The 27,515-nt window shown below is 37.4% G+C and overlaps 1 protein-coding gene across 5 annotated transcripts in view; it reads right to left on the bottom strand.

Annotated features, from left to right (window-relative positions):
- The window catches only part of Cers6 (ceramide synthase 6), a 276,713-nt gene that overhangs the window by 114,280 nt on the left and 134,918 nt on the right, over positions 1–27,515 (bottom strand). For all 5 annotated transcript variants that reach the window (XM_074071036.1, XM_074071033.1, XM_074071034.1 and 2 more), the window contains exon 4: positions 8,659–8,716. In XM_074071036.1, coding sequence (XP_073927137.1) covers positions 8,659–8,716 — 58 coding nt within the window. The remainder of the gene's footprint in view (positions 1–8,658; positions 8,717–27,515) is intronic.

The following is a 27,515-nucleotide window of genomic DNA, read 5'->3' as shown; positions in this document are numbered from 1 at the left end:
ATTACTGGCCCCTGCCAGGCAGGTCTGAAAAAAATAGGCAAACAAAACATAAGCATAGCTATCTGTTTCACCTTATAGAGGATTGCAGCAGAGCCGGTACCAGATGATCTGGAACTAGAATTTCTCTGCAATTACACACACACAATTATAATTAAAGCCTGAGAAAGTCAGATAGGAATGTCCACTGCTCTGCACTACATCAAATCCTTGTACTAAATATGGTGGCTCCACCACACACATCCAGACAAGACTAGGGCCTTACAGCAAAGAAAGAACACTGGTGTTAGAAGCCGATCATCTCATCACTATCCCCACAAAGTATCACTCTCCCCCAATAAAGCTGCTGTTTAAAAGCAAAAAAAAAAAAAAAAAAAAAATTCTGTTTTGTTTCATTACTGTTGTTGTGGAAAATGTTTTATTATGGTGATCACTGTATGTGAAAATCAGCTCTCAGATTTTATTAAAACACACTTGAATGCAAATAATGCTTCCTTGTTGAGTTCACTGAAATTTTTCTGAGTGTCAGAGAGGTTCCTGGGGATGATTCGCTAAAGCAGAGTGCAGGTACGGAGTTTGATATGTGGATCAATGCTTCATCTTTAATTATCCGAACTCTCCTGTGAGCTACTAGTTTTCTACTGCCTGTGGAAACAGGGCATGAATGTTAATGCAACCCAGCTGTCAGACACTGCCCGCAGCAAAGGACGCCTGGAAAGCCAGCTTTGTCACACAGAGAAACGAGGAGCAATGGTTTTCATAATTGCTCTGCTCTCAACTCATGAGACGATGTCCTTGGCTTTAGGGTACTGGTAAGGAACATGTTTAAATGAGTATTATTTTGGTAGTCTTTGAAATGTAAGTTCATTTTTAAAAATTTCCAGAATTTCTACAAAGTTGATTATGTCATTAAGTAAGCTGAGAAGAGAAGATTTAGGGTTTGATAAATCCAGAAACCCTTGTAATAATTATAGAAGCACAAGTATCAAAGAGTAAGGCAGCAGTCACCACTTGTACTTGGGAATCAAGCACCCCATGACATCCAAAAAAATTCACTCCAGCTTCATGAAGTCCTGTAGTCTTTCTGCCTCACTCCCTGGAGAGAGCTGTCAGTGAAATGTAATCTCCAAACACAGCCTGAATGCAATGTGAAAACGACCTGGGAAAAAGGATTATTCTTGTTCTTTAGAGAAAATTTCATACAACCCAAATCAAAGCCTTGCATCTCGTTAAGCAAGAAGCTATGAGCTATCACTTCAGTGCTGACAAAATCCCTTTATCGTTTGAATAAATTTTAATTTATCCTAAGCAATGGACAACTTAATCTAAAATATATTTCCAAAAATATTAACCTAAAATATATTTCCAAAATTATTAACCTAAACTATATTTCCAAAAATATTAACTTGTCCCAACCAACTTCTTACTGTGAATAGTGTATTAATGGTTTGCTAGTCACATAATAGAAATAAATATCTATTACAGAAAGAGAGAAAAAGTAATTCTGCATTATATTATTAGTATATGCAAAAGGGGATTTCTACACAGTGTGAAAATTTGAAGATGATTTCTGATTGATACAAACTTATTAATAATGCAGCAACCAAAATTCTCAGCTTTGGGAGGGTGACTTCAATTAGAAGGAGATAAAGTAAAGTGGTGCTTAATTTGGGCCTTTTGAACATAATCACTAAGTTTAATTCTGTAGTCTTAATTTAATAAGAGTTCTAAGAAAGAGCCTTGGGGCTCAGGGTGTAGCTCAGTGGGAAAGTGCTTGTCTAGTATGAGTGAGTCTCCGGGTTTAATCCCTAATACTGCAAAAAAAGTTTTCAAAGACTTAAGTTTTTTCTTATTAATGGACCAATCCTGAAGAGCTCAGTAGATCTATAATCAATAATGAGGACCATAAGTAGACTGAAAAGCCAAAAATACCTGAATTCATATCTTAGCCTTCTCACTGACTAGCTACGTGACCTTGGGTAAATTCCTGAGCCTGTGTGAGCCCGGTTTCTTCTTCATCTGTAAGGAGGAGGACTTAACTATATAACACATGAGAAGCGAATGTTAAGTAATCAACATACTGCCTGGTCCTCAGTAAGTAATATTGTTATTGTTGCTGTTGTTATGATTATTTTGCTATCATTATTATATCTTATTATCAGTGACTCAAAATTCCATCCTCACTGTTCACTAAACCAATAGTAGATTCAAGTTATTATCCACTTCAAAAGAGTGATAAAATTTCCTCTTAAAGTGCCACATAGAATGAAGAATTCATGCAGTTTCCTAACACAGAGCATGTAAATCTGTGGAAAGAGAGCTTGAGCCAGGTTTGGCGGTGCATGCCTGCCTGTCTTCCCAGCACTTGGGAGGCTGAGGCAGGAGGATCCAAGTTCAGAGCCAGTCTGGGCTACATAGTGAGGCCCTGGCTCACAAAAATAAACAACAAAGAAATGGAGCTTGAATCTTACCAGAACCACACAGGGGACTGACTACAAAGCTCCCTAGAAAGTTTACAGTAGGGTAGAGTCCTTCCAAGGAAACTGAGCAATGCTATCATAGCAAGGGGAAGCTCTGAGGCAAAATCCAAACACTAGGACAGCAAGAAGAAGGCCAATACAAACAGCTGAAGCTTCTAGATCAAGCTTTGTATTTCTTTGCCATTTAAAAATGTCTACTTTGAATTCTTACTTTCTCCCTGTTCAAAATTCGTAAGTTCATGTTCTTTTACAACCCAGATATGCCTAAATCTATGCAGCTAATCCATTCTAATTCCTACATTCTACATCTTAAAGGTGTTTAACAGAAAGAAATATATTAAATATAGCTTGAAAAAATTATTCATATTTCTACCTCTATAAAACGAGTTGTCATTTTTACCTACTTCATTTATTTACATATGACTATTAGAAAAATGTACAAATGAGTACATGTGGAGTTCTACTAAACATTTAAATAGGACTAAAAATACAGTTATTTTGTAGCTATTTTTAAAAACATCCTATTCTGTCACTTTGATAATAATTTAGTTATGATTCTACTAATAATACACATTAAGACTCTTAAGTTTTCTGTTTTAGATTTGCTATTATATGTATATATATTCATGTATATTTTTAAGTTGAAAGAAATAATTTTCTGCTTCTGTGAAGTTCTTTCCTCAGAATGAATTCATAGGAGTTGAATTGCCAAGTCGAAATACATGACAATATTTATGATTATTCTGCATTACCATATTGCCTTCTATGCAGGTTGTACTAGTCTACCTTAATTATCACCATTTCAAATCTTCACTGAATTATGAGATCTGAGCTAAAAGGTGTTATGTTGGGCCACTTGAATGCTTTTAGAGATGAAGTAATGAAATCCCAGAGAGATTAAGAGACTGGACTAAAGTCATTAAGCTGGCTACTGGCAGATTTAGATCTCAAACTCAGGTCTCCCCATGCCCTCTTCAGGACACCCAGTATGTCACATTATCCTCAGTTTCTCTTGCCCTCAGAATGCTCTCCTTGGGTGGAATGCCAGTCCCAATTCAAAAAAGAAGGGAAATGGAGTAGGGCAAATGAAAGGCATGAAGGGAATTAAAAATATATAAGAGATGGATTGAAGGAGAAAAGGAAAATGTAGTAAGAAGCAGCACTGAATGACTTCCTAAAGTTAGTCTAGCTCATTTTTGTTCAAGAAAGTATGTTTACCAATTAGTAAGCCTCAAAGCACAGTTGCCACAAGGGATCTTATTGACTTGGAGGCAGCAGTAGCACAGCATACAAGTTTTCATATTGAAAGATTATCGTGGATTTAGGTATCCACAATTCCCAGCAGAGCTGTCCTCTCAATCCGTAATCATTAGCGTAATGCTGTATATTTCCAAATACTTTGTAGCTTCCAGAGCACTCCTACATATGCAAGCTGAGAATGAAACAGCATCAGTTTCTCATTTTACAGGAAAAATGAGTACAACTGAGGCTTCAGAGAGCAAAACATAATTGTACCTGCATGTGAATCAAATTAAGCATCATCAGTAAAGCCAGAACTAAAGATTTAGTCTTGACTTCTACCTACATGTTCTCATATACTGACGTGATTTTAATTCTTCATGATAAGGGGAACTTTCTATCAAAAGACAATAATTACTTGAACAGCTAGCTTTTTGAAACTTATTTTCTAAGTTCCCTTTGTTTTAGACCTATAGAGTCTGAAGTCCCTAAGATGGGCTTCTAGTTTTGCCTCAGGCAAATCGACTCACTCTTCTGAAATTTTTTTCTGAAATGAGCAATTTTGGATGGTTGATCCTGGGGTCCCTTCCCAATGCTAGGATTCTGTCTTGTGTACTTCTTACAGAAGTTCTCTATGAGGTCATTTTTATACATAAAAGTAAAATCCAAGCCTCCTTAAACAAGTGACAGAGTCCGAGCTATTTTAAGATTTACAAAATGACCCAAAGAACAAAATTTAGAGTAGACACTCACTCTAATGACCGGGCAAATTTTACCTTCACCCTCAAACAGGCAAAGGGATGATAATCCTCTTTCTATTTCAGAAAGACTCCAAGCTAACCAATAAGCAAAAAACGACATCTCGAAGCATGACACCAGGGGAGCATGCTATGGTTTTTGTGGGCTTTTTTTTTTTTTTTTTTTTTGTGACCTTTGAAGAGCACAGCATACACTCCACGAAAGGGAGTGCCTTGGTTCAGGGGGATCTCAGCAAGTCCAAAGGGCTCAATCTGGTGAAGTACTTTCCAACTTTGGGTTTTCACTCAGTAGTTAGTCACAAAGGTGAGGCAATGCGTGGCAACCAGCGTATTTTTAAAATATGATAAATAAATTACAGTAAGTTATCGGGGCACATCACGGAATGCAGCAATATGTTGAGGGTGGCTGGTTACTGAGACGTCTCCCTCAGCCTTGGAGCTGGGACTCTGCAAACCACACATCTGCTGGCTTTAGAGCTGGAGCCCTGCCACATCTGACTTTTCAGAAACACTAAAGGAGGTTGGAAGGCTTCAAGAGGAAGGCAAGACTTATCCTTTCTGTTCTGCTTCCAGTTCTTGTCACTGTCGCCCAGGAATGCATCTTCACCCAGCAGAAGCAGTTGGCACCGATTTGTAATTTCTCCATGTTCCCAGAGCCAGCTTCATCGTACTTCCTGAGGGACGCCAGCTGGAGGGCAGCCCTTTATCCGAAGTGTTATCGGACTGCGTGGTTCTTTCTTGAAGCTTCTGTGTTCTCTTAACTCTAACCTCTTCCTGTAATTCCTTGGTCCTCGGGGCCATTACTAACTCTGCAGCACCCCAGGGTAGCGCTCTGGAGAGAGCTTCTCCTCAAAATGCTTGGTACTGATACACCAGATTGTAAGTTAATTTTATCACTAAGCACCTAGGCTGACTTTCCCAAAAGGAAGTAGTGAGTTGATTTGCAAGCCCTTTATCTCATGGCACAGTCAATAATCTATAGTTCAATTACCTTGATTTACACAGCCTTCATGGTTTCCCCCTTATTAAAGATTTTTTATATTATAGTAATTCCTAAAATACCTTCTGCGGTTTCTGTACCCTAATGGGCTCCTAACTGATACAGAAATTAGGTCTAGGTACATCTTGAGTAGTTTTTCTTTTAATTATATATATACATATGTGCAAAATGGATTATGATACAAAAATTTACCACATATTCAAAAATTGAAAATAAATTAGCCTAACATGTAGATAATAAGAAAAAATATTAACATAAATCCTAGTAACACATGTATCTATCTACATTGCCTTCCTGTGACAATATATTTAAAAAAAAATCAAGAAACTCAAAGAAAAAATGTCAAAAGAATTCCATCAAACAGAAATTACCATCTAAAATTTTTTTAAAGGTAATATGAAATAAGAGCTAGCTTATTCTATTTTTTAAGGCTTGATATGTGGTTTGTTTTAGGTCCTGGGAAAGTCTACTAATTTGTATGAATATGTTCTATGTTAGGACTTGTAATTCTGGTCCTTCTTTCACAAAGTACTTGTCCCTGCCAACCATATTTATGAGCCAAGTTACCTGTGTACAGCAAAGGCAGAATCAGACAATAATGAACATCAAATTATTTAAATATTTCCCACCACCACAGTCATAGCTTCTGTTAATAGCTCTCTTACATGTCTGTAAGATGAATACTGTATATGTCTACTTCCCTATTCTTCTACAATGGAAAGAGCACTCACTTAATCCACCCTGGAAAATGAGTTATAGTAGATGTGTGACCTAAAGGCAGAGGAAAACTGGATGATGCATGCTGCAGGCATTTTTCTGACAGCCCAGAATAATAACACACATTTTTGATGCTGGGTGTAAGAGGCAGGTATAGCCTCCCATTTCTGAAATTTTGTCCATCATTCTGATGCTATGAGAATTTTCTTACTGTACTTTCTGGAAAAATCTGAACACAGACTTTTTTAAGTTACATTATAAAGATGAGTTTATACTGTGTCATTAAAGATATTTTATTTTAAAATATTTATAGTATTGTGAAATTTTTAATTACTTTGTTTTGATTATTTTTGATGTCACCTCCATAATAATTTTCCTCTTGGTTTAAATGGGTAAATATATTAGTCATTCCAAGAAAGTTGAGAAAAATATTTTTAAAACATCTGCTAAAGTCTTAAAAATAATTTAAAATGGAATAAAGACTTGGTATGGTCAACTGTATTAATCAGAGAAAAAAGTTTTTGGAAGCTGTGCTGAGGTTTGTGCAGGCTGGCAAAGAGGAGAAAGGGCTGGAATAAGAGACAGCAGTGTGTTTTTAATTTGAGGTACAGTCTTCAATAAACTAGCTGTGTGACCTTCTGCATACCACCTACCCTCTCTGGATTTCTGGATTTCTGGATTTCTGCCTCGTCAGGTGTGAAGTGAGAGTTTGGTCAAGGTGGTATATCAAGTCCTCCACAGTTATTTCAATCAAATGGTTTCTATGCACACATTTCTAAGTTACGTTATGACTAAACTCATAGCTGAGTGAGGTTTAGACAGCATTAAAAGAAAGAAACCTCCCCCCACATACAAGTTAATTCTTGTAAATGTCTAGATCTTTTAAGTTTCTTAAGCATTTATTATAACTAGAGGCAGTAGAAGGGAAACTAGTACAAAACTGATAATTGCTTAAGGAAAAACAATTCCCAAGCAAACATTTTATTGACAGGCCCTCTGACTGCCTTACACAGTCCACTGAGGGCTGGCAGACAAAGCTGTTCTCGTTCCATTCAGCTGGTTTTGTCAAAGTGCTTCCTGTTCTGATGATAGACAGCCACATTGTTATGTGAGTGCTAAAGGAACCCACATCCACCCAACCTGGGGACAAAGGGCAAAACCGGCTCCGGTTCTCACCATTCCCCCTTCCCACCACAGAACCAGGGGTGAATTCCAAACCTGGGCATTCCATGAAGCACGACTCTCCTGAATCAGCAAAAGTTCTACCAAAATGATTTCCTCTTCCAGGTAGTAAAGTTGTAAGCATAAAAGCCCCCCAACCATTCTGGGTTTTTTTTGTTTTGTTTTTTTCTGGATAAGGAAGTCTAAAAACAAGGACTGTAGGGCTCAACACTAAACATTTTCCATTACATTTATTTACCCCAGTTGAAAATTTCTTCATACGTAGAGTGAAATTCATCCATTTAAATCTATCCAAGTGACTCTGGGCCACGTATTCTTATTGGATGGAAAAGAAATGCAGTCACCAAAGGAAAAGACAAGAGTAAAGAGACTATTTCCTTTAGGAAAACACAATGATGGGAAACACCGCCATAAGACCATTGGCCACAGGCAATCTCGTCGGAAAACACAGCATTTCAAAATAAAAACATTTGAAATTTTCATGTCAATATTTGCAAGATTATCTAGGAAGGCATGCTACTTGGTACATGCACTAGTTTAGAAATATTTTTGTAGCAAATAAAGATAATACTGATTTCACTTTAGAGGTTAGTTCTATAAAGTACTTTTAAAAATAATTTCCCACTTTATACCACATTATCATCATTAATATGAGAAGATAAGTCTTCATGAGTCTTGAATTTAAGCAGCCTAACTTAGTAGTAGTGCCAGTAAGCACTGAAATCACCAGGAAAAAGGTGATGGCAGCCAAGAGGAATTACTCTCACATAGGTGTCCTAGGTCATGCAGGATTACTAGGCAGTAGCAAGTGAAACCCAACTATGAAGGGAGCTGAATTTTCCACCAGCAATTGGTGCTGCTCCCTTAATTACTCTGAAAGACACTAACATAATTTCTACTGGTAAAGATTTTACGATAACACACATTGCAACAACTGTTGTTTTCAAGTTGTGTGATGTGGAAACCTCTAGCGTCTTCCATAACACTGCCTGGGTTCTATAAAGTCCTACTGCAGAACAGTAATAAAGAGCCAGCTATAATGGATATGTGACCTAGCCACACCTTTCACTGGTACAACAAATTATTTCCAAAGGCATTTCAGACATATACCTAAAAATGATTTAGCATAAAGAATGAACTGCAAAACATTTTTATAAAACAAATAAAAATGCACAAATAATTCTCAGGAAGCCTTTATAATTGTTTAAAATACAGTCACATATAAAAATGGGATATAGGCTTACAATTATGTAAGAATTATATAAAGCAATTTGACAGATCCTACCTTTTTCAGGAACCGGACTCCATAGGTAAACACATAGAGATAAAATGAAAATCTCCACCTGTAAGAAGTTAAAAAAAAAGTGAAGACATTCAGTTTATATATTTCACAGTATATCTGAAATACTGGAGGGTGAAAATAAATTAAATTTATTCTTTCCCCTAAACCAAGGATTAAACTTGCTGAGCAATTGCTAGCTGAACACATATACTTGTGTACATGGCTTTCAGCAAATACTTTTAACTACTAATATTAGATATTTCTTTCAGTTACCTAATTTGCCCATTTGTTCACCTTCTCTTTTTGTAACGTGAATTTCTTTTTGTTAATCACTCATGAAGTGATATAGTTCAACAACATGAAGGTATTTGATTATTTGTCTGATTCATATTAATGTCCTGACTTAACTGAAGTTCCTATTTGCTTTAAAAAAATAAGCTTCAAGATTTTTAAATGAGGTAAGGGTTTGTTTTTTTATCAACAACTTCGTGATGCTGCTAAAGGAAGTCATATTGTCAAATTATTAACTGTAAAAATTCTTACACCATTCTAAACTGTTAAGTCTTGGTGGTAGACTTTTACTCTTTTAATAAGGAAAGGTTTTAAGTTTTCATTTTAAATGTAGAAATATTTTAAATATTCTATAATACAAGGTATGTGTGCATATATATATATATATTTATTACTAAAAAGTGCTTTACCCTTGTATTCAATTCCCAATTTTAGTTCTTGTACTTTCTTGGGTATGAACAGCTATACTTTGAAGGCTGGATGGGTTTCACTAAAAAGCATTCCTGAGGTCATCTTATTGATGAAACCTTGGAGTATAAACTGTAGATGAATGCAATGAGAACATGACAAGTCAACTTCAGACCATAAGAAAGCAAACTGCTTTTAGTGCTTGTAAGCCACATAAAAGTTTCAAATGAGGAAGCAATGAGAGGTGATTTTAGAAGATGATTCACATTATATAAAAATTATCTGAAATGACAGTTACATTCAGGAAAGTGGAAAGGATAATAGTAGAGGGCTATAAAGTGGGCACAAGTCCCTCAGACTTTCAGACTTTTATAGATAGGTGTATTCCGGACTGACCCAGTCTTCAACATCCTAGAATTCAAGTCAGAACTAACTTTGGAGAAGAACTTTCAACTCCAGGGTTGAGATCATCAACTAATAATTCATAAAACATGAATTTGGGAAGAAACAATAAAAACTGACAGAAGCAGGAATGATTCAACAAAACTTCCAAATAATATAGAAAAGCAATGACTGTAAAGCCTCACACCATACAAAGCCCTATTGTAAGTAAAGAAGGTTCATTTGGGTAGTATCAAAGTAAAAAAAAAAACTCCTTAATTTTTACCCCATCTCCATTTTCAATTTTTGGGTGGTTATGGGTGAGTGTCTGTATGTTTCTTTCTGTTTGGTGCACAATTCTAGATGAGAAGTGAAAACCAGGTCTGGCTCCCATACCTGGTGTGACTTGTGTGGTTACACTGGGCCCCATTTGATTTAATGTTTTTCTGTCACTTCTTGAAATTCTTAATAACTGTTGAACAAGAAGTCCCACATTTTATTTTTCATTGGGCCCTGCAAATTGTATAACTGGTTCTGATTAAGATCACAGACCCTCCTAATTTGGGGCAAATGTGTTGTTATCCCTTGACCTCAGGTCTATCTCTACAAGGAAAAGGCAGGTTTATACTACAAGGACACAAGGATTTGTAGCACAAGTCACTTCTATTTTGCTCTAGTCCATCCCTCTCCCTACCAAATTGAGCCAGCCTTACTTTTCTGGATTTGCTTTACTTTTCTGGCTCTTGGAGGCCATCAAATTTGCAACTTCTTTATTAAATGATTTATCATGGCTGTTTGAACTCAGACTATTGTTAGTAGGCAGTGATCAGGCAGCTTTATATATAATAAAAATTTTATAGAAATCATTGGAATTCCTACCATCACTTATACATGTATATTTTATTTCACCACTAAAGTGACCCAGTTTTCATAAGACATAGGTTCTATTATAGGAACACTGGTGCCTCTACCATTTGAATAACAACTTGTGATGAATATTTACAAGACAGAGTTTATTTCCACAAAATATCTGCAGGAAGCAAAATTTGTGAGCATTGTGCAACATGAAAAAGCAGTTTATTTGTGGAGTCTCATATAGGTTACAGTTTTAAATGCTTGCTGCCAACCCCTGGGATAGCTGCTCCCAAACTTCCATGAAAGTAGCTCTGAAAAGAGAAATAAGAAAAGCTGCATGCAACTAGAAAAAGGAAGACAGCCTATTACTGGGATCAGAGAAGAGTTCTTACAGCAGTAAAATAATAAAATTGCATTTAAAAAATGTTAGTAGAAGTGAGGAGAAAAAGCCATGGATCTTACAGGCAGTAAGAAAATCTTTCTCTGTGTAGCTCCATTTCTCTACTTTCTACCATCTTGCACAGAAATGCAAAATCCACATTAGTCAGAAACCCGGGTTTTTTGAAGCTGCAGGAGAATCAGTTACTGATTACACCTTTTCTTTTAACAATGGGAAAGAAGGGGAGAAAGTACTTTACACCCTGGCAGTTTCAGTTGCATAAAAGCAGATTCAGAGATAAGATGATCTTTAAAAGTGTTGCATTCTGGGGGTTGTAGTTCTTACATAACTCATATATAAAGTAACAGAGAAGGAGGCATTGGAGATGGCTGCTTTATATGAGACTCTCCTAGTCTATTGGAAATGGGTCAGAGTCTACAAACATCAACTCACTACAAGGTCAGAGATTTAAAAGAGGAGTATTACTAACAAACAGGAGGACAGAAAGCAGGACCATGGGCAACCCATGCATCCTCTCTGTGAGCAGGTCTCCATGGATCTTTCAAACATGAGGAATGAAAATAACACCTAAATGTCAGCATGAGTGTACTAAGTAGTATTGCATATGGAAAGTAAAGAGCATGCTGAAGATTCAAAGAATGGTCTCCTGAAGATGACTTCCGACAAGAATCAAAAGTTAGTTTTAGGAAAATATTCGGCACAAGGTGATACACAAATACGTGACTTCTAAAAACAAAATTAGGAAGTTGTATATCAATAAAAGACAGAAGAGTAAGATAAAAAATTACAGGTATAAAAAAGAAGCAATATGTGAATTCCCAAAATAAAGTTCACATGGGGAAGGAGGGAATGAAGACACACTCCGTTGAAATTAAAGCATCGCTATGGAAGGCAAACAGCCCCAGAAGGCCAATAGATAAAGAAACAGCCTAGATCCATGGAACAGAATAAAAGCAAATCTAATTATAATTATTTCTGGGAAAATACATGTGAAAAACTGAAATAGAAGTAATAATAATTTCACATATGAAAACATTTGAACTGGAAAAAGAGGAACTAAACTATATTCCAAACAATACTAACTGAAAGCCACATTCTGCCCAAAATTTTGAATCCTAGGTTAAAAGTAAAATTTAAAAATCTTTCAGTATTCAGGCATAAAAACAAAAACAAGTCAGCATACAAATCAATGAAAACAATTCACGTTCAAAGGAACAAATGTCCAGTTGGTCTTAAATTTTTCCTCTTTATTACCAAATGCTAAAAAAAGAGAAGACTCAATTAAAGAAAGCTATTGCCAGCCAAACTCCCTTCTATTTGGAAAGGAATTATTTGGAGTATTCAAAGGCTCTGAAAATATACTTTAACTTTTACTAAAATGTTACTCAGGCAAATTCTGACACACCAAGATATGAGTAAAAATGAAGAATTCAAAAGGTATAATATTAGAATAAAAAGACTACATATAATACTTAGTAACATAAACAATTGCTCTAAATTTCATTGCCAAATTTAATACTGTAATTCTAGAGCAATAATATTAAATATTTAACAAAGATCTAGGATGAATCCTCAGACTACATCAACTAAGATGAGAGGCATTAAATTTCTTCTTACAAAAGTTATTGATTTGATAACAAGAGAAATATATTTAAGAATGCTTCTATAAAACCTTAAAGATGTCTCTTGATTAGGAACAGCAGATTGAACACACAATTTTCTCTGCACCTTTATGAATATAACACTAAAGCAGCAGAGGAGGGATGTTGTTAAATAAAGCATAAAATCCAAAAGACAGCAAAGCAGGATGGATGGCAGCCACCTTCTGTTGCAGCCTGGAAAGCAAACGGGAAGGGGCGAGGGCTTAGTGAGCAGCACCAGGACCTGAATCCTAAGCTGTTTGTGAAGGATGCTCAGGACCACAGAATCCTAAGAAGACTTCAGTAAAGAAAGGAACCTCTATTGGGAACAGAGACCTAGGGATTATTTTGTCCAAAGCCACACAGTTGGTAAGTGGCAAAATCAGGACAGGAACCTAGCACTGACTCTAGAAGTCACTATTAAATTCTGCAGAATTAGAGCCTCTCCCGTGCCTGGAGAAGGCAGTGTGCACCATAGAATTTGCCTGGGCCTGGAAACCTTTATATACATTGAGTCTGAAAGTCAGAATAGGAAGCAAATAAACACCAGACCCACAGGGTGTACCATGTTTAAGCAACAAGGATGAACAGGGCACTCTGTTAGAAGCCAGAGTGACCAAATGTGTCACTACCTCCAACATCCTACTAACAACTGCTTTCTCTTTGCAAAGTTACTTTATTTTTTTCTTTTTTAAGTTGTGCTATGGTGGGATAAAGAGGTGTAGTGTTATTCACTACTGAGAGCTGCCACCTCTTTTTCCGTTCTCTTTTCTGTGCCAAGGAAGGGAGGCAAGAGAGATTTCTCTGTTGCCTTTTCTTCCTTTTTCTGCGCCATGTATTGCATACACTCAGTAAAATGACTTAGCCAGAATCCCATTCAGCACTGTGTTGTGAGTGTATACTGCTAACCCTAGCGGGAAACAGCCCAACAAAAGAAAAGAATTGGTTTTATTGGTGCTTTATTTTAAGTTTGGTACATTTCTGTACCTGTAAGTTAGAAGTATCCAATGCTTCAATTTTTATTTTCTTAATCCAGAGATTTCAACACTTAGGCAGGGACCTGGGAATCATCTGCCATCTTGTTTTACACATGAAGACTGCACAATCTCCCTACATTTATAGGCAAATTGGTAAAAGAAAACAAGTCTCCCTGTTTTTCACACCAGTCTCCTTCTGGGGTCCCCTGTGGCCTTGAAATCAAGACTGGAGGTGGATAACACCAAAAGTGTCAGAAAAAATACTGCCTCTGAGAGGTCAATGTGATGCTGAGTGTGCAGACATCGAATTTTACAAATTAAACCAGTACCTAATTTTTTTTTAATGTTGCTAGTGTCTGAATTCTATTTGTTTCTTTTGTTTGGGTGGTTGGTTGGTGTTTTCTTCTTTCTTTTTTTTTTTTAAGAAGAAAACAAGGCCCTTCCAATATTTTACATTTAGTAAGTCCAACAAAGCCATCAGATCCAATGTTGCTGAAGCAGACAAGAGTTCTTTTCCTAGTCCTACCAGCTTTGAGACAAAGTGCTGCCACCCAAAACAATTCCATTTACAATAGCCTCAAACAAAATCAAATACCTAGGTGTAAACCTAACAAAAGATGTGAAAGACCTCTACAAGGAAAACTATACACTTCTGAAGAAAGAGATTGAGGAAGACTATAGAAAGTGGAGAGATCTCCCATGCTCATGGATTGGTAGAATCAACATAGTAAAAATGTCGATACTCCCAAAAGTAATCTACATGTTTAATGCAATTCCCATCAAAATTCCAATGACATTCATTAAAGACATTGAAAAATCTATTGTTAAACTTATATGGAAACACAAGAGGCCACGAATAGCCAAGGCAATACTCAGTCAAAAGAACAATGCAGGAGGTATCACAATACCTGACTTCAAACTATATTACAAAGCAATAACAATAAAAACAGCATGGTACTGGCACAAAAACAGACATGAAGACCAGTGGAACAGAATAGAGGACCCAGATATGAAGCCACACAACTACAAGCAACTTATCTTTGACAAAGGAGCTAAAAATATACGATGGAGAAATAGCAGCCTCTTCAACAAAAACTGCTGGGAAAACTGGTTAGCAGTCTGCAAAAAACTGAAACTAGATCCACGTATATCACCCTATACCAAGATTAACTCAAAATGGATCAAGGATCTTAATATCAGACCCCAAACTCTTAAGTTGATACAAGAAAGAGTAGGAAATACTCTGGAGTTAGTAGGTATAGGTAAGAACTTTCTCAATGAAACCCCAACAGCACAGCAACTAAGAGATAGCATAGATAAATGGGACCTCATAAAACTAAAAAGCTTCTGCTCAACAAAAGAAATGGTCTCTAAACTGAAGAGAACACCCACAGAGTGGGAGAAAATATTTGCCAATTATACATCAGACAAAGGACTGATAACCAGAATATATAGGGAACTTAAAAAACTAAATTCTCCCAAAACTAATGAACCAATAAAGAAATGGGCATGTGAACTAAACAGAACTCTCTCAAAAGAAGAAATTCAAATGGCTAGAAAACACATGAAAAAATGCTCACCATCTCTAGCAATAAAGGAAGTGCAAATTAAAACCACGCTAAGATTCCACCTCACCCCTGTTAGAATAGCCATCATCAGCAACACCACCAACAACAGGTGTTGGCGAGGATGCGGGGAAAAAGGAACCCTCTTACACTGTTGGTGGGAATGTAGACTAGTACAACCACTCTGGAAAAAAATTTGGAGGCTACTTAAAAAGCTGGACATCCATCTACCATTTGATCCAGCAATACCACTCTTGGGGATATACCCAAAAGACTGTTACTCCAGAGGCACCTGCACATCCATGTTTATTGCGGCACTATTCACAATAGCCAAGTTATGGAAACAGCCAAGATGCCCCACCACTGACGAATGGATTAAGAAAATGTGGTATCTATACACAATGGAATTCTATGCAGCCATGAAGAAAAACGAAATGTTATCATTCGCTGGTAAATGGATGGAATTGGAGAACATCATTCTGAGTGAGGTTAGCCTGGCCCAAAAGACCAAAAATCATATGTTCTCCCTCATATGTGGACATTAGATCAAGGGCAAACACAACAAGGGGATTGGACTATGAGCACATGATAAAAGCGAGAGCACACAAGGAAGGGGTGAGGATAGGTAAGACACCTAAAAAACTAGCTAGCATTTGTTGCCCTTAATGCAGAGAAACTAAAGCAGATACCTTAAAGCAACTGAGGCCAATAGGAAAAGGGGAACAGGAACTAGAGAAAAGGTGAGATCAAAAAGAATTAACCTAGAAGGTAAACACCCACGCACAGGAAATCAATGTGAGTCAAAGCCCTGTATAGCTATCCTTATCTCAACCAACAAAAACCCTTGTCCCTTCCTATTATTGCTTATACTCTCTACAACAAAATTAGATATAAGGGCAAAATAGTTTCTGCTGGGTATTGATGGGGGGGGAAAGGGAGGGGGCGGAGTGGGTGGTAAGGGAGGAGGTGGGGGCAGGGGGGAGAAATGAACCAAGCCTTGTATGCACATACATATGAATAATAAAAGAAAAATGAAAAAAAAAAGTGCTGCCACCCAAAAATCAGAGGTTTGTTTTTTTTTAATTATGACATCATGTTATTTTTCAGCAGTATTGAAGTTTAGTAGTCTTTTTATATTCTTTTGTTAATTTTATTTTATAATTTTAACATTTACTCACATGTGTATACATTGTTTGGACCCACTGCCCCCCCACCCCCGGCCACCCCCCACCCAAAGTTTAGTAGTTGATAAATAAAATTGTATGATCTTAAGTTGTTCAACATGGTGATAAGACATGCTTGTGAAATGATTAACATAACTGAGTTAGTTTTAAATATGTGTCATCTAGTAGTACTGTGTATCAGAGCCCCTGAACTGATTCATCTGATAACTGAAAATCCGTGCCTTAGGGGCTCAACTGGCACCATATGTATCTATTTATTTTTTTATTGTATGGCAGTACAGAAGATTAAACTGAGGGCCTCACACTCGACGGGCAAGCGCTCTGCCACATGAGCCACACGCCTAGTCCTTTTGCTTTTAGTTTGTTTCTCAGATAGGGTTTTGTGTTTTTGCCCCAGTCAGCCTAGCACTGTGATTCTTCTACCTCCACCTCCCAAGCAGGTGGGATGACAGTGTAAGCAGCCAAAGCTGACCTCAGATGCCATATTTTGAAATGAAGGGCAGACCTGAAATCTCAGTTATCTGGATGATTGGTTTCATCTCAGAACATTTTTAAAAACATGATTTTTAGGCCAGTAGTCTCCTTTTTAGCTGTGGCTGTTCAGGTTGACTACCCTTGACACTGACTCTACTACTTGAGTATAATATAGACTTCCTCAACTGAGGAGAAAGTTTAGAAATCGTGACATATATCTTAAAGAATGAAGTAAAAGTGAAATTAAGGGTTCCTTTTAGGAAACTCTGATACACAATCTAAATTCCCAGGGTCATTTTCAAAGTTGCATTAGTTAAGAAGTCCAAAGAAACACTATAGGAAGAAGGAAAGATGCTTCCCATTCCCCAGACAATTTTATGCGGACATGGGCACTAGCCTCAAGGTGAACACTTCCTGAAATTGCTTCTACCTCCATTAATAATTAACTCTGTGACTGCAAACAGTTTCCTCATTTGCTAAAGGCTCAGCTATTTCTCTGTTTGAGAAGGAACAGAATTAACAATGCAAAGTTAGAGGCAGGAAGGTAAGTTTATTTCCATTCCCAGGTCAAATGTGAACTGAGCAGAGGAGACCTCATTAAATCACTGATTAAAAATACATAAGTCTAATGATATGCAAAATAATGTTATATTTTTTAAACACACACACGCTTTTATATATATATATATAAAACAAGAACAAACAAGGAAACATGTACAACAAATTCAGGATAGGTGTTACTTCTGAAGAACAGAGAATAGAGAAGAGACAAACAGGTAGTTGTGGTTGATTGTCTAATATCTTAGTACTTTAAAACAGGATGGAAGCTGGGCATGATAGTGCGTTCCTGTAATTCTAGCACTTGAAAGACTGAGGCAGGAGGATCAAAAGTTCAAGGCCAGCCTGGGCTACATAGCAAACTGTATCTCAAACAAAAACAAAAACCAAAGCAAAACAAAAAGTGGTTTGGATGGAACTGAGTGGGGTTTTGTTATATTATTCTTTGTATCTTGGAGGATTTCATTATTAAAAGACAGTATAAATAAGAATTATATTCACCAAAAATATTGTCCTCTGACACAACTGGAAACATGAATGATTTGTTCTTTATGCCATTGCTTTGATCATCCTTTCTAAGCATCAGAACTAATTTTACTGTTTTCCTGTCACTGTATTTATACTTTTAGAACTAAAGTTGCATTGGAAGTGTTTCAATATTACATGCATTTTATACTTAGTTCTAATTCTCTGTGCTCAGTTTCTTAGATTTGACTTTGAATGTTTTTGTTTTATTCATGGGTCCTATTGACTGCATATTAATTCTTTTCTTCAGTCTCTTATTCAGCTACCTTTTTCTCTCCAGGCTGACCACCTTTGTCAACAAGATAGGATTCAACATTGTTGGCATTTATTCCTTCCTATCTCCAACGTAACCCCAGCCTCTACAATCTACTCAAAATGCATTTGCAAAAACTCAATGTCCATAAATTAAATTTCATTCTGCTTATAAAATACCTCTCATGACTCCTAGAATTCCTGAATACAGATAAAATTTCTAATTGTGAACTTAAAGTCCATTTAAACTCATTTGAATGGCCATGATTTGTGGAAATCAGAAACAGATAAGTGAACATGTTCCAACTAACAATTGTCTAGGGTGAGTATTTTAAAAAGAAATAAAACCAATATTGCTCTGCTGCTGCCCAAAATAAATTTAGTCAATGTGACTTTGCAGCATGCACTTGCAGATGTCACAATTCTTAAGTGCATTTGAGACAAAAGCTGCCAAGCCTTTATTAACATTCTCAGCCTCCTCCTAAGTAATTTCACCCACTGCCTGCTTGCTGTGTTTGGATACCCAAACACTGGACCTTCCATCAATGGAGCCACTGCAGACTCAAAATTCAAACATTTGTCCTCTTTTTTTCAGGAAGCCACCATATTTCTGTCTTCCATCTTTGTCAAGGATGCTCTTATCCACCCAGCACCTTGGCCTTGAGCCTTCCTTCTCCTCCAAGCTTCTTCTACCATCAGTATTTAAATGTCAAAGTTCTACCTTGGAAATGCCCCTTGCATTTACTTCCTTGTCTCCATCCCCTCAGTGTCCTCCTCCATAGACCAGCACACCTACTCTTCATCCTTCTCAAAGAGGTGAGCTAGCATTGGCTAAGCACCTTGAACACAAATTCAAGCCAAGCTGTCAAGTGATTAATTTAACCATGAAAAAGAATAGTCTCAAAGTTCAGAATACTGGCCTTTGCATGAATGAGAGTTTCTCTTCCTGCAGGCAAATCTACACATAAATTCGAAGTATACTCAGGAAGGTGCTCACTAAACAAACAGAACAAAAGGAGTTGATGATTTTAAGATACACTGTCCAGATAGATGGCCTAAGATTATCTCCTAAGAGCAAGCCTTACAGTCCAGAGGTCAGCACTCCCAGTGCCCAGGGCTTTAAAATTCTTATACAACCTGTTCCTCAGAATATCCACTACAAGGGGAAACTTAAATCATTTAGTCTCTGTGCCCCTACCATTTCCTTAGCTGAAGAAAGTAAATCAATCATTTCCCTAGTCTCGTCTGGGACTACCTTTTTTAGGGTAACGAGGCAAATCTCATTCCTGTTTCACCACGTAGATGCTTTCTTGGGAAAAAATAAGTGGCCCTGAGTTTTCCCCCTTACCCAATCCAATTTTTCATGATCTTTCTGAGGGTTCCTCTAGTTTCCACCCCTGCAAGGCAGAAGTGTTTGTCCTCATGAGATTTGTTCTAGCACTAAGACGACATAAACTAGACCTATCCTGTAAGTGAACAACAAACAACTGTATTTCTTGGTTCTGAGTGAAAAAATCTGTGTCTTAAATCTTCTCCCCAGGATGAACTCTTGGAAGGCTGAGTTCACACACCTGGGTGGAATACTGTATCCATAATTCTCACATTAGCCTGTGTGATCTGGGACCCTGCAGATGTATCTCCTCATTTGCAAAACGAAGATGATAACACCTACTTCAATGGACAAGAATGAGGCTTAAATGGGGCAATACTGCTAAAGTGGATAGAGTATCATGCAGTAACTCTTTACCATCAGTGTTTTTATATAGCTGTCATGTGACATGCACCCAACAAGTAATTTCTGAAATAAGATTTATCACCAACTGGGCCAGTCCTAATGACTACAGTGACTACCAAACTAGAATATGACTTCCAGGAAGACATGTCACATCAGATGTGAAGGAGGAGGGCCAGAAGAAGCCTTTCTTCTTCTAAACCAGTTAAGCAGGGGGTCATGTAAATGAAAGACTCTTGCTTTTTTTTTTTAATTACCTTTATGTGTCCAGATGTGACTGAAATCCTTTTCCCTTGTTTGCAGTTTTTAAAGTTACTTAATATTTAATGCTATAAAACCACTTGAGATTGCTACTATGTCAAATCTGCACATTATACAAGAATAAACTTTAGTAAGATGGAAAGTAAAGACTACTGTTATGAATTTCTACAGCAATGTGGTGTTATAAATAAAACATGGTATGTGGATAAATGACCTCTGAAGGTGTACAGATGAACAAAATGAATTTGAAAGGCGTAGAATTTTCATAGATAAAAATTCACCTTTGCTTACTAATGGTCTAGTGAGCTCTTGCTCAGTTTTCAGAAAATGCTTACTTAACAAAATTGAGGAAGTCAAATCAAAGGAATTATATTTATAATTGTGCTAATAGCCAGATGGCCATTCATAAGGACTAACTAAATACCAAAACATAGGTGCTGAGACTATAACTATAAATATGTCATTGTCCCTCCCTCAACAGACTGGTAGTATACAAAGTCACTTTCAAGTGGGCTATAGATGTAAATCTAAGGTCTCCCCTATTCTAAGGTAGCATTCATATCTATCTGTACTCTCAACTTGTGACAATATCCAGAGAGAAATCGCTGTCTCTGGATATCCTGCCCTGATGTCATTTGGGGGAACTCAGCCTTTCCAGGTCCGATCTGGAAATCTTACTAAGATGGAGATGGTGCCACAGCCTGTCCCTTCTCTGGGTGAGCTGGCAAGGGAGTTATGGGATAGAAACCAGAAGAAGACCAGGTAGTACACAAACTTAAGAGAACAATTCCAATGAGCTAAGTAGTTTCCCCAATGTCTAAATCCTCTGAAGTCTTAGGAGGTAGCAAAGAGTAGGCAAAAATGATCAGGACCTCAGTGGCTCTCACCACAGGTTAAGAGAGCTATATGAGTACGGAGGTCCCTGCGCCATGTCGTAAAGTAGTGGTGAAAGAGCTAATGGGGAGTGGAGCCAAAAGTGGCAAGAGCCCATCCAGTACCTTTTAGAACATGAAAAGGTCTTGAGGTTAAAGGATGTTTGACATAATCAAGTATATACAAGAATATAGTTCATTCTTGTTAATTCCATTTCCTTTTGAATAAAAAGGATGAAAATGCATAGCAATGAGAAACAACAAAAAGAAATCATTATTACAAAACTATCCACCATATTGCCAAAATTTTGATAATAGACCTTTTTATGTCTGAAAATGAAGAGGAATGACATGGGGAAGTAAGCAATCAATAAGAAACTTACAACTAGAGTTATTCTAGCAAATAAATCACTCAAAGCATCTCAATTGATGGTATATGTTATGGGAAAATAAATTAATAAAAAAGGATTTACAATTCCCCTAGAACATATATGCTATGTAATTTGAGGCAGAGATACACAATCCTATAGCAAATCAATTCTCAAGTGGTTCCTTAAGAATTTGGAGTGTAATGGCTATCATAATAAATCCACATTCTTTCTTTGCTCTACTGAATGCTTTAGAGTAATGTTACTGCCTACTGCTCTAACAGCTCTTTCATGTGGAACTTCAAGTTAACCAGGGCAGCAGTGCTAAGAAAGGAAACAGGCAGAGAGCAAAGATGCCATGTACATTTTCTCAGAACCAACCCAAGAGATTAGGGCTTCTTGCTAAGGGGTAAATAATTTAAACTTACAGTATTCCTGGAAACCATTTCTGACTTCAAAATCTTGCCTATTTATAGCCAGATTGAGATTCCTATGAAAATAACTCTGAAGATATTTATGAACCAAGTCTGGCCTTCACGGCAGTGTCCAATAATCAAACCCCACCTTTAGACTCTTGCTTTGGTCTCCATTAGCCCAATGTGTGTGCCTTCTGAAACATCAGCCTTGGGCCTGCTGCTGCCTGGACCTTCCTTCATTACCTGTTCAAAACCTGCCTTTCCTAAGGCCCTCTGTCCCACACTCATTTGCAAGGTTTTTCCTCTTTCCCAGCTCCTGTGGTGCTCTCTGCCACTGAGAAAGGTTTTTCCCATTGCTAATCATGGCTCCTTAACATCAAAAATCAAACAATAGCAAAAGCAGCTCTTGCTAAGTACATCCTTATACCTAAGTCCATCTTACCCACTTTAGCCACATTCCTAGGCAACTAATCTTTTCCCCTTAAACAAATGAGGAAACATGGCACAGAGAACAAACATGGCATGTTTGAGATCAGCAGCTAGCAAATATGGGAGCTGGGAGCCAAAGTCAATGTGTCAGCCAGCCTTTGCTTCTTGTGCCATAGTGCTCTATTATTCAACAACAAAAAATAACTAATATCAGTTACCAATAAATATGCTTTTAAGCACTTTACATGTTCTAATTCATCAATCTTCCTAATCCACAAGGTAGATACTATTATGATTACCATTTGAGAAATATGGAAAGATACACAGAAATATCAAGCAATTTCCCTGAGCTCCATGTATCATAGCCAGTATTTAATACTGCCCAACAGTGCTAACTAACTGGTTTGAGACATTAATGTCCACCTTATTTCCTATGGTCCTATTGTTTCTTTTATGCTATAAAAGGAAAATTTGAGAGGAAAATCAGAGTTTTCAAAAAGGTGAGTGGTATGTGTGTGCATATGATGAGGAAGACAAAAGGAAACGGATGTGTCTTGGTCTTGGCCTTGGTGGTCTTGACAGGATGAAAATCTTAGGCTACCTTCACAATGGGACACTTCCTCCCCTTGAAGTCACCTTCGTCAGCCATACTCTAAATGGAGCCTGGGAAGTGAGCAGATGTAGGTAGCGGTAAGCTTGGAGCTTCCTAGAGCTCTGGCATTGTGTGGGTATCCAAAATAGAAAAACTACCCAGAGGTGATACTATCTCTACCCCTACTACTGACTTGTTGGAGGACTTCCACAAGCTCCTATAATTATCAGCTGATAATTAAAATGAGAAAAACATTATAAATTACTTCCAAGTTATGAATTCACAATTCATGCTTCAAAATGCATTGCCCTTCAAAAGACACCATTAAGAAAATAAATGATAAATCAAGAAAAGACAGCATTTGTAACTCATATATCTTTTTTTGGCAAGTATTAGCAAGGATTTATTTTAGTATAACAGGATATAACAGGGAGAATGGAACAAAGGGAGAAACAGTTCCTGCTCCCATGCAGGAATTGGAAGTAAGACGGTGTAACTTACACATCTGATAAAGAATTTGTATCCAGAACATACAGTAAACTCTAGAAGATCAACAATAAAGAAACAGATTAAAAAATGGGCAAAAGATATGAATAGATATTTCCACAAAGAAATACCTATTTCCAGAAAGAAACTGGCCAATAATCACAGACACATTATTCCTGAAAGAAATAAAATTGAAATCTACATGATATACCACGTCAAGTCCATGAGAATAACTGTAACCAAAAAGACAGTACCAAGTGTTTGAGGAGGTAGAGAAAAGAACCTCACACATTACTGATGAGAAATGGTGCCGCCGCTCTGGAAAATAGTTTGATAGTTTCTTAGAAAGTTAAACATGAATTTATGTATTACCCAGAATATACCAAATTTCAGTTTTAGGTAACTACCGAGGAGAAATACAAATGTACTTCCTCAGATGGACTTGCATGTGGATGACCACAGCAGTGTTGTTCATAAGGCTCATTATTCATAATAGCTAAAAAGCAGAAACCATCCAAATGCATGGATAAACAAAGAAAGGCAATCTCTTCATCAAAGTACTGACTAAAGTAACAGGATGTATTATGCTAAGTGAAAGAAGTCAGAATAAATGACTAGCTACTTGGTGGTCATATTTATATGAACTGTCCAGAAAAAACCAAATCTATATAGACCAGAAAATAGATTAGTAGTTGTCTGCAGTCAGGAGCTAAAGGAATTGGGTGTCATAGCAAATAGGCACAAAATATCTTTGGGGAGTAATGTTCTAATATTGGATTATAATGTTTATATGACACTATAAAATCATTGAGTGGTAGCCTCAAATGGGTGAATTTTAAGGCATGTAAAATTTACCCTAATAAAGCTGTTATAATGGACAACAACCTTACCTGTGCTCTCAGCTCGTTCCAGTCACTCTCTCTGGAGGCAGGTCTCCAACCCTGGCTAACCATAGTTGCTCTGTTTGTCCCAGAAAGGAACCATCTCACCACTGCGGTTCTTTCTCCAGTGCACTCAAAAGTACAGAATAAACACTGAAGACCAAACTCATGCCCAAGGCATTTCAGGATGGAAGTAAACACAGGAAATGTCATTTGACATGAGCCCAGAGCCAACTCTGAATGGGGGGCACTCCGCTATCCCTTTCTCCTTATGTACTTCCAAATGTACTGGAAGGACAACAGACTGACTTTTAATAGGTTGTGCCAAACTCTTTATGTTCCCATCATCGACCCTGGAAAAGACTGTAAAAATACGAGACTTCTGTACTAAAAGATACTAGTTTTGATTACTAGGAAGAGCAAAAGAGTTGAACAAAGAGTAAGAAAAATTCCTATAATCAAAATCAGGCTTCCTCCCCAGACCAAGGGTTGGCACACCTGATCTGGAAGGCCAGTCAGTAAACCCTGCAAGACCTGTACATAAAATCACTGATAGTATGAAATACTATGAACCCATTTAGAAATATGTAAGTCATTTTTATTTCACAGGTTGACTGGCCACAGAGATACCCATAAACACACACCTAGACCCATGCTTACACCACTCTTGTCAAACATACTTTACTGAGGCAATATAAGACCTCTGTAAAGTTGTGTTTTTGAAAGATACAACCTTCCAAAGTAGCCACAACCTACAGCAGAAAGTGTTTACAGCTGTCACATTGGAAGGAAAGTCAGGTTTAGGGCAAGGACTCCAATCAGGAGGATGGTAATTAAAACTGACTTCGAGAAATATGAAAATATCTTTGCTTTGTCTAGAGAGGAGAGAGAGAGAGAGAGAGAGAGAGAGAGACAGAGAGAGAGAAAAGGAGATTCTTTAAAACACATTTTTTGTTTCTAACAAGCTCTTTTTCAGTTTTTGTTTCACACCATAACTTGTAACAATTACGCACAATTCCACTGTACTAATAAACCAAAAGGCTGTTTTTGTTTTGCTCCTGTTGGCAGGCTCTCAATCACTAAAGTGCTGAGATCAAGACATAGAAACAGATTTGGGTACAGGTCATGGGCTCAAGAGAACATAACCAACCCACAGATTATGCTCACCTCCCAACTCCATTTCTTAGGCTTACCTGGCTCTGGGATCACAGGTCTCCCTATTTCTGGCTCAACTGCTTCAATTCCCTGCTGGCCATGGTTCTTTGGGCATTAGGCCAAAAACTACAGTCTAGATTTGCTTTTATAGATGTTGCTCTTGGGGCTAGGGTTGTGGTTCAAGTGGGAGAACTGCTCTAGATGTTACTCGTGGAAGCTAAAATTACAGTGGGGCCTCCCACTGGCAGCTGTGAGTCAATAGGACCTTCCAGGTTGCTGAGCTACACCTGAGGCCCAGGTCACAGGGAAAAGATGTTAGGGAGTGATGGCTGGGAAGGTGGCTGTGGTGCATGGATAAAAGGGTGTTAGTGAAATCTAGTACATCCACAAACATTAAAATCTTTGTTGGTTATTCTTTTTTTCAGTTGTTTCAGAATCAATGCACAGATGCTATTTTCCCTAGTGCCTACTGGTAATCTTCTTGTACTTATTTTCCATAAACGTTACAAATATGTCTTTGGGTACATAGTACCTTTCACAAATCCCTTACTTACCAAGAGAACACAAATAGCTAATGGAACAGGGAAATGTTCAAATACAGGGGAGGGTCCTAATTCTCCCCACCCCTAGTAAACACTTTGGGCACATTTCACTTCCTTTTTGTCAAAATGGTAACAAACTTAGCAGAAACTTCAAGGCATTACAAACATCACCTAGATAGTCAAAGGGCAAGACCGAGGAGTGGCAGCAGAGAATGAAGAAGTCAGGAATTCTGAGCTTCTGTTTCCCTTTCAATAGGATGGAAGGTCACTGCTGCCAGCTCATTCTGCAGGGAATGCAGAAGTAGAGGGATGGCATGATTCCCCAGTGCCTGTGAATTAATTCAGAGACAGATAACCTATACATTTCACAAGCCATAAATTCACGGAATGAGTTAGTTGCCACGTGTTTAATGTTCATTTAGAGACTGCACAGTACCCAAAAGAATTTTCCTGAAATTATGGTATGATAGGAGATTTTGGGATTTTTTGAATGGTGAACTGTTCAGGAGTGAGAAGTAAAATATAGTCCAAGTCCCAACGAATAAGGTCAACTCCAAACTCTACTCCCCCATGCATATGCTAAGCAGCCACAATTCTGAATTTCACTACATCAGACATTTGTGTCCTCCATGTCAACTCCTGAGATTAATGGATTCCAGTTAATGTATAACCATTGATCACACTGCATGCACAGATACTCATTGTTCTTCTCTCTTCCCCAAGAGCAAACGTTTGCGAATTACTAAATTAAACTCTGTATACCAGCACTGCACAATTCTGGGTGCTCAAAAATGTTATTTGACTACATATTCCTCTGTGAAAAGTCCAGTCACATAAGTCTGTTGATCTGGGTGATCTTTTATTTATTAAAGCCATTGCTTCTATTAATGTGCCAATATCATTTTAGCACTTATACATGTAGTGAAGATATTGAAATTATAAAGTCCTATAGCACACAAGTAATTTGTGTATTTTCTTAGTTGTACTGAGATGTATTTTTAAATACTTCCATATTGCTTTAATGTTTGTTAAACTGATTTTAATATGTCTCTGAAAAAGACTGTGAAAATTAGTTCTTTTATATTTTCTAATGTGGAAAAAAGAATTAGCTAATGCTTACATTGTGCAATACCCTTGCCATCTGTAACCACCACTCTTTTTAATCTATTACTCTTAAAATACGTACATCGTATCTTGAGTGCCTCCCAGAACCCTACCTAAATCAACTTCATTGACTTGGCATTTCATTAATGTGTCCATAATCATGTAGTTTAGAAGGACAATAAACTTTATTTCACCTGTGATTCCTTTTCTGGAAGTCATTTGGAAATATTCTAATTCTGTATTTTCAAGCTTAAACTTGCATGCAAGTGTGAATTAAATTTAGTTTTTAAAGGTATCGAGATAGGGCCAAGAAATTGGTGTCTATCTGAGAATTTTTAATATCTTCCTCTACAAAAATGTGATGCCAGCCCAGTGCTAGGAAACTGTTTCATGAACATCCATCTCGTCTTCAGAAAGCAGAGTCCCCAAGCAACTGACAGATGAGCATGCGACGCTACCAATAAACAAATGAAATCACGAGTTAACAAGAAAAGACACAGATCTGCTGTGCT

This window comes from Castor canadensis, chromosome 4, assembly GCF_047511655.1.
Source record: "Castor canadensis chromosome 4, mCasCan1.hap1v2, whole genome shotgun sequence".
Taxonomy (NCBI): Eukaryota; Metazoa; Chordata; class Mammalia; order Rodentia; family Castoridae; genus Castor; species Castor canadensis.
The sequence above is the reverse complement of the archived record's forward strand: the minus strand, read 5'-3'. Positions and strand labels throughout refer to the sequence as shown.